At 42.0% G+C, this 8,767-nt stretch overlaps 1 protein-coding gene across 1 annotated transcript in view; it reads left to right on the forward strand.

Annotated features, from left to right (window-relative positions):
* Nucleotides 1-771: 771 nt before the first annotated feature.
* LOC107715559 (multiple epidermal growth factor-like domains protein 10) overlaps nt 772-8,767 on the forward strand; it is a 12,266-nt gene continuing 4,270 nt past the window's right edge. Inside the window, exons 1-7 of the mRNA XM_016521705.1 lie at nt 772-1,015; nt 1,148-1,268; nt 2,358-2,521; nt 3,089-3,191; nt 6,033-6,179; nt 6,284-6,418; nt 6,615-6,743. Coding sequence (XP_016377191.1) covers nt 818-1,015; nt 1,148-1,268; nt 2,358-2,521; nt 3,089-3,191; nt 6,033-6,179; nt 6,284-6,418; nt 6,615-6,743 — 997 coding nt within the window. The 5' untranslated portion in view covers nt 772-817. The remainder of the gene's footprint in view (nt 1,016-1,147; nt 1,269-2,357; nt 2,522-3,088; nt 3,192-6,032; nt 6,180-6,283; nt 6,419-6,614; nt 6,744-8,767) is intronic.

The raw sequence follows: 8,767 nt of genomic DNA on the forward strand, positions 1-8,767 counted from the left end.
CAAAATGCCTCACATCTCTTGCAAAATGAAGCACTGCATTTGAAATATCACAAACACATCTCAAAAGCAAACATTTGCAAACACCTTTGCCATAATATTAATTCCTGTTAGATTTTTGTGTGTAACAGAGAATTGTGTTGTGTTTTGCAAAAAGTGTTTTATGAAATTGAAAACGGAGTCAAAGGCGGAGAATTAGTGTATGGTTTTGTAGATTTGGTGTGTGCTTCTGCTGTTTGAGTGTCAGCTTTCAGAAACTGTGTGACAAGTAAAGATTTTGTGTGTAAGCAGATGAAATTGTAAATGACTGAAATCTGAAATTCAATTCAATTCAAGTTTATTTATATAGCGCTTTTCACGATGCAAATAGTTGCAAAGCAGCTTCACAGAGAATGAAAGTTTCTACATTATATTAGTAATAGCTTATCAGTGCTGACTATCTCAAGTTGATGTCCATATGGCAGAAATGTACAGTACAAATCAAGCAGTTAATGACATGTAATCAAACAGACGGTGAACACTATTAACAGCAATGATGATATGTTGCAGTCTTCAGGAGGTGCTTGACTAAATGGTTTATTGTCAGATATGGAGATGCTGCAGTGTGGGGCTGTGTTTAGTGACAGCAGCAGCTGCAGTCAATGGCTGTGTGTCTCTCTCTCAGCTGTCACCCCATGTCGGGCGAGTGTTTGTGCGGCCCGGGCTGGTCGGGCTTGTATATGTTGCAGTCTTCAGGAGGTGCTTGACTAAATGGTTTATTGTCAGATATGGAGATGCTGCAGTGTGGGGCTGTGTTTAGTGACAGCAGCAGCTGCAGTCAATGGCTGTGTGTCTCTCTCTCAGCTGTCACCCCATGTCGGGCGAGTGTTTGTGCGGCCCGGGCTGGTCGGGCTTGTACTGTAACGAGACGTGTGCTCCTGGTTTATATGGCGAGGCATGTCAGCAGATCTGCCGCTGTCAGAACGGAGCCGACTGCCACAGCGTGAGCGGGGAGTGTGTCTGCGCGCCCGGATTCAAGGTACAGCTTCATAAAGACACTCTGTGTGTGTGTGTGTGTCTGTGTCTGTGTGTGTGTGTGTTCTGTGTGTGTGTGTGTGTGTGTCTGTGTGTGTGTGCCGGAGTCAAACACTAACGTGTGACGTGACCGCAGGGCTCAGATTGCTCCGCTCCCTGTCCTTCTGGCAGCTACGGCATCAACTGCAGCTCAGTGTGCTCCTGTAAGAACGCAGCCGCTTGCTCACCCATCGACGGATCCTGCTCCTGTCAAGCAGGTAATTCACCTCAGACCCCGCTCTGTTAAAGGGCTCATGACATCGACTTTTGTTATTATTTTAATATGTTCCTTGAGGTTTACTTATAGTTTTAATAAAGTTGTTTGCACAAAAAAAAAAAAAAATATGTGGAAAAGATTATTTTCAACCCTCATGCTGACCCTCTGTCTAAAACGATCTGTTTTAAGGCTCGTCAGTAATCAGCCGCTGTTATGATTGGCTAATGTCACTACATAGGGAACACTATCAACGCCCCCTTATTAGTGTTCTGACAACATGATCAAAATAAAACGGTAATTTCCAGACAAAGCATTATGAAATCATGTACTTATGGTTTGTGATGCAGCTGCAGTCAGATCTAGCAGTGCTTCATCTTTCAACAAATGTTTCTTTGTGACTCATGATCCGGGACGCCATTAAAATAAACGATCCACTTGTTCCTTACGCTGGGATCCTTCTGATATCTATACAAAGACGCGGCCGAGATGTTTAAGCCAAGCGCGTCAAAGCGAATGTTCTTTCACTGCATTTGTCCTGACGACAGACTCGAGTGTGGACTGTGTCAGAAAGTGAACCGCATCTGATTACTGTATCCAGTGTAGACAAGATAGCACAGTGATTGTGATTTCTATTTGCTTTTGATGCGACACGACTCTCATTCAGCGTGATCAAGTGTCAGCCGTTAGTGGATGAACGCCAGTGGGTGGGGCCTATGCTGAGAGAAGAAGACTATTCGTCGATATCCTGCTCTGGAGGCGTGTTTATGCAAATGTTTGTTCCCCCGTGACGTCATCTTGCCCCTCAGATCCAAACGAGCCGTTTCTGAGCTTGATTAAATAAATGCTTTGTTTATGAGGAGGAGGTTTTAAACTGTGAAACTTGCAGGATGATTTAAAGCTACAAAGACCTCTTATTTGGCAAAAGAACAAGGCAAATTTGATTTCTCTTCTCATATGACCCCTTTAAAAGCATCGATCACTCCAAAATGAAAATTCTGTCATCATTCTCTCACCCTCATGCCGTTCCAAACCCGTGAGAAACGAGTTCCTCCTCAGAAGACAAATGAAGGTGTTTTGTGTTTGGTGTCAGGGTGGTACGGGGTGGACTGCTCCATTAACTGCCCCAGCGGCTGGTGGGGTCTGGGCTGTAACCTGACGTGTGTGTGTGGGAACGGAGGCGCCTGCAGTGCTCTGGACGGGAGGTGCTCCTGTACCCCAGGCTGGAGAGGAGACCGCTGCGATCAACACTGTCAGGTCAGCTCATCACCAACATCCCCAACATCTCAGCCCAGAAACACCAAACCTCATACTGAACCCATTCACACAGTCAAAGCCAACTCTGTGACCTTCTCATTTGGACCCCGTTTCCAGGGTTCTCAGAAATGAAGTCGTCATGGTTAGGTAAACCTATACAGTGGAGAATGGAAACTATAACAAATGTAATTTTGTGTTCCCATTTTCTCTAATAGCTAAAGAAAAAACACTGTAATGTTTCTACAACAACAGAGAAAAAATATTGGGATATTGATTGAGAAAGATGTCAGATTTGCCGTCTCTCGGTCAGCCGTGGTATTTTATGTGTTATAGCTATACATTATTTTTGTAAATGAAAATATACGTATATAGAAAATTGATTTGCTCATTTATAATTATTTTCCATATTTTTGACTTTGACTCGCAAGGCATCACAACAGTAACCTGTAATCCTAATCTTTAGCTCTGCCATGCCAAAGATCTCAAGTGTGTTGTGATATTGAGTTCACTGATAGAGGAAAGCCAGAGTTTGTGTTGAGTGAAGTGTGCTGTTGTGGGCTGATGCAGGATGGGACGTATGGACTGGACTGTCGCGAGCGCTGTGACTGCAGTCATGCAGACGGATGTCACCCCTCCACCGGACACTGCCGCTGTCTAGCCGGATGGACAGGTAAAGCAGCGGAGCCTCACGCTTCTCAGAAGCTGTTTCCCACCGCTGGCCCAAAGCAGCAGGACCAGTGTAGTGGGCTTTAAGGTGGCTGTTCATAAACTCTGAATCCTAAATATGTATGTGGTTACAGCCTTGCTGTCCATCCACCCAAAACCGCTTGTCCTGCATAAGATTTAACAACTTTAATGACCATTTAAAAAAATATGTATTTATTGATATGATTAACAGCAATATCCTGCTAAAGGTACAGTTGAAAATGAATCATTTACTCTCCCTCAAGTTGATCCAAACCTGTAGGTTTCTTAAAAAAAGATATTTTGAAGAATGTTGGTAACCAAACGATTGCTGGTCTCCATTTGTCACGCAGTGGCTGTAGAAATAAGCACACGACAAAGGAGTAGGGTACAAAGTAATATTTAATTATAATCCACGACCACATAAGCACAAATAATTGCAGACAACAGAACAGGGGAGAACACAGGACTTAAATACTAGAAAAGTGATCAGGGAGAACTGAAACAGGTGTAGAGTAATTAATCCAAAACCATGGAAACTAATGAGGAACTGAATCAGAAACACATGGAAAACTAAACCAAAACAGAACATAACCGTGACACCATTGACTTCCATAGTAATTTTTTTTCCATACTTTGAAAGTCAATGCGGAAAAGCAATTGTTTGTTTAACAACATTCTTTTAAACTCATACGGGTTGGGAGCAAATTTTTATTTTGTGATGAAGTATCCGTAAGTGTATGAGCAGCAGGTCATGTCAGCGTTTGTGTAGCTGTGTTATGATGTTTGTACAGCGTGTGGTGTTCTCTCCCACACATTCCTGGGGTTTGCGCTGGACTCCGGCAGCATACTGATGCTCTCGGCGGTGTTTCCTCAGGGCCGCTGCACTAGAATGATCTCCAGCTCCTAGCAACACACACTCGCTCTCAAAAGAGCTTTTGTCTGTGTTCTGGCAGCACAGAGCCACTTCAGCGCTGCGCTCGGACTGAGCTCCAGACTCGCGTGTAATCATTTGTCCTGACGGTCACTGGGTTATGACCAGTTCACACCAACAATAACCATAACAATAACTGTATTAGCACACCAACACATGATATCGTTCTGCTTATTATAAGCACGCTCTGCGCTTACGTCTTCTGCCACTTCCAGTGATCAAGCTCTTTACAGCAGCATGGACTTTTGATTGGCTTTAATTGTTCATTCACTGAGCCAGTATGTGTGCACACCATTAGGAGGTGAAGGGATATGAAATGAAGTTCAAAACATAGGTTCTGGAGAAGCCTAATTATTTAGTCCCGTCAGTAGTGATGGGCCTTTTTGAAACATTGCTACATAAAGCTTTGTAATATTTATGAATCTTTTGTTTGAATCAGTGGTTCAAAGATTGTATGCATGTATGGGATTTTCGCAAATGAGGCAAAATTTTGCGTCGAAACATTTTAAAATCCAGTGTGCTAGCCGCTCGATGGCGTTAATCTGGCGATCCCATGAATGAGTGTTTAGTGGATTTTAACTGATCTCAGGTCAGTTTTATAATGCAGGTCCATATTTAAATAAGTTAATGAATTTCAATACTTATGCACGTATAATACACAAGGGAAAATGATACTTAATTGCTTCTAACTGACCTAGTTTGCCAAGCAGTGCCTAATGACACAAAACAAGGATTGCAAATTAATAAAACACAAATTTTACTGAAACTTCATATTTAATTTAATTATTTGCAGATTACATGTAATAGATTACACTCTCTTGAAAATTGTTAATTAGTTTGTAAACGGTGTCGTTATATGTGTTAGTCTGAGTTTTGTTGCATTTACAGTGCTTTGAGACGGTGCAGCTGGTGGAGTTTTCAGTGCTTCAAAACAGCGAATCATTTTATGAATCAGTTAATTCAGAGCTTTAAAAAGCTTAACAAAACTGTACGTCATCATCATGAGTCGCTGATCTGCACCAGCGATGGCTTTCCATCATCCCATCTCATCCCATTCCAAGCTACCTCATTCTAGTCACTCTCGTAGTCTGGGGCTTCGCTCAGGTCAGCACAACTATCATTTATCAAGAATGGATGGGCAGGTGAACTCATGAACTTATAATAGTTCTCAATACAAAACATTGAATTCTGTAAGAGAAGTGAAGTTGGTAACACTTTACTTAAAGCCTTTTTGTTTGATGCATTATAAAAAAAGATTCATAATGTACATTGTAATGCATTATATCTCTTCATAAATAATTGTAAATGCATTATAATGAAGGTTTGTCATGTGTTTTAATGCATTATATGTCAAACCCATGGACGTTTTGGGTTTTCATTCCCCATGTGCTCAGTGTGACCCAGTTTTTCCCCGTGTTTGATTAGGTTAGTCAGTTCACCTGTGTCCTCTTTAGTTGATCATCCTCACCTGTCAGTCCCTCGTTATCAACCCTACTTTAGTTATAGCCTGTTCAGTTCTCCTTTGTCCAGTATTGTGTATGTTGATGTTATATGTGTGTCTACTGCCTGCCTGCTTTGAACTACCCTCTGGTGGATTCATTAAAAACTGTTTACCTTTATCTTCTTTGTTGTGCGTGTTTGATAGACCACGTTACGTGACATTATATTTTCTAAAGGTGTAACAATGAATAGATAATCATCATAATTATATCTGTGGTTGTAGTTATTCAAGAGATCATAAATGCGTTAAAATGTGCATTACAAGGCATAAATAATGCATAATATATAGAGGCTTTATGTAAATTGTTACCGTAAGTGTTGTGAAGCAGCAATTGAGAGATGTTTTTTTCTGTGACTCTAAAGTGATGTTGTGTTTGTGTGTGTTTCTCACAGGCATTCACTGTGACAGTGTGTGCGCTGAGGGCCGCTGGGGGCCCAACTGCTCTCTGTCCTGTAACTGTAAGAATGGAGCGTCGTGTTCGCCGGACGAGGGTGCGTGCGAGTGTGCGCCTGGATTCAGAGGAACCACCTGCCAGCGCAGTGAGTGCTCAATCACACCGCATGCCTATCTGTCCCTCTGTGCCGTGCCGTGTCTGTTTTCTCATCCGCTCTGTTCTCCTCATGTTTTCCCCACGTGCTCCCAGTCTGTTCTCCGGGTTTCTTTGGCCACCGTTGTAGCCAGGCCTGTCCGCACTGCGTCCACAGCAATGGCCCCTGTCACCACGTGACTGGCCAGTGTGACTGTCTGCCCGGGTTCAAAGGGGCGCTCTGCAACGAAGGCAAGACACGCCGCTTTCACTCACTTCTACAGTACAGCTGTCAGATAGTCTGGCTTACATGGGGAGTGCGTCTTCTCCATGCCATTTATTCTTTCAGTATTTTCTGTAATGTTTTCCATTTCCATTGTCCAGTATCTGTGCTGTGGTTGTGTCAGCGGACGGTAGTGTTGACGTCTGTCTGTCTGTCTGTCTGCAGTGTGTCCCAGTGGCAGGTTCGGTAAGAACTGCGCGTGGAGCTGCACCTGCACTAATAACGGCACATGTAACCCCATCGACGGCTCGTGTCAGTGTTACCCCGGCTGGATCGGCAGTGACTGCTCACAGCGTCAGTATTCTGTGCAATCACACTAAAAACACTAAAGCTCTTGCTCTGTCAGATTCTGCCTTACACACCGATTCATGTCAGGCTCTTTGTAAAATACAGAATCACTTCTTTATAGTGGTTCGCTGTGTTTTGGGTGAATCTTATAAAAAACATCATAAATGAGGTTCTTCAGGGTTCAGAACAGAGATTACTTACTTACTTAATCCTCTTCGTCCCAAGTGAGACATAAGGCCGCTCAGAACAGTGATGCTGTTGTGTTTTAGTGCTCGACTGTTTGATTGACAGCATTTTGTTTCCATCCCAACTTCAGCTCATCTCATCAGATGACAAAACAACTTCTTTAGGTTTCTGATCATCAGGTGACTTAGGCTGATGATACACGGGGCAACTTTTTGAGCAAGGTTGATGTCAACGGGCAACCAGGTGAGACACAGAGCCCACGACCGATCTAAATTATCCAGATAGAAATTTGTTACCCATTCTCAATGGGGAAAGTGCCCAAGCAAAATTGCTCAAAAAGTTGCCCCGTGTATCGTCAGCCTTAATGTTGGCCTTTCTCTTTGTGTCTGAAGAGATTGTGGCTGTCTACTCACTTTCTCTCATATTACACACAGTTCTGCAGCTGTCAGGTTTGAATCTCTGGGTCAGGAGGGTTTAGTAGGGCAGTCTGATGTCTGGCATGTCTTAAGATCTTTTCAAAGCTTTTTTCCTCTTCAAACAACTTAAGTCAAGCCACCTTTATTTATATAGCACTTTATACAATACAGATTGTCAAATCAGCTTTACAGTGTTAAGCAGGAAAATAGTGTGTCAGTAATGCAAACAAAATTTAATTCTGCTGTTGAGTAGTTCTAAAAAGAAGACAATAGCAAACAGTCAATTTTTCAGTTAAAGTACTAGTCATCCAGTTTTTTATATCAACTACGCATTCAGTTTAGCAAATTGGTATGTTTCACCGGGCCTCGAAGAAATATAGAGTATATAGTATCATCAGCATAACAGTGAAAGCTAACACCATGTTTCCTGATGATATCTCCCAAGGGTAACATTTAAAGCATGAAAAGTAATGGCCCTAGTACTGAGCCTTGAGGTACTCCATACTGCACTTGTGATCGATATGATACCTCTTCATTCACTGCTACGAATTGATGACGGTCAGATAAGTATGATTTGAACCATGCCAATGTAAATCCACTAATGCCAACATAATGTTCTAGTCTATTCAAAAGAATGTTGTGGTCGATAGTGTCGAATGCAGCACTAAGATCCGATAGCACTAATAGATAGATACAACCACGATCGGATGATTTGTAACTCTGATGAGAGCAGTCTCAGTACTATGATATGGTCTAAATCCTGACTGGAAATCCTCACAATCTGTAATTTATAGCAGATGTTGGGTCTCGAGCATTGTATAATGTGATGTGATATGATTTTGTAGTTTGACCATTACAGATGTTTACTGATGTGTCTAATGACATAGCACTTATCAAATACATTGTTTGAGATTTTTTTAGTTAAAAAAATAGTGGAGTGTTATCCTCCTGAATAATATATAGCATGTAACTGCTGGGCTGTTGTAAATTATAGAAAATATTACTTCCCACATCTGGGCAAACAATTCCATGCAGTTCCTTTAATTGGCTCAGCTGATGTAGCTCTTCTCCTGTAAGTGGATGGTCCATATAAAGATGATGCTCAGTGAAAGTTTATCACTCAGGAGCATTAGGAACAGAGTTTGTTTTTACCCATGACTTAGCTTTAATCATGCCCTCTTTGTGCTTTGATCTCATTGAGTGTCTGTGGTCTCTAGCGCCCCCTGCTGATCATAAAGAGTAACAATAATGAAACGCATGATCTGCTGTTTTATACACACTACCTGCCAAAAGTTTGCAACAATTATGATTTTTTTGTTTTTGAAAGAAGTTACTTCTGCTCACCAAGGCTGCATTTTATTTCGTGAAAAAATGCAGTAAAACTGTTTTTGCAGGTTCATGTTTTTGTGGAAACCATTACACATTCCC

This window comes from Sinocyclocheilus rhinocerous, unplaced genomic scaffold, assembly GCF_001515625.1.
Source record: "Sinocyclocheilus rhinocerous isolate Xijiao unplaced genomic scaffold, SAMN03320098_v1.1 scaffold2705, whole genome shotgun sequence".
Lineage (NCBI taxonomy): Eukaryota > Metazoa > Chordata > Actinopteri > Cypriniformes > Cyprinidae > Sinocyclocheilus > Sinocyclocheilus rhinocerous.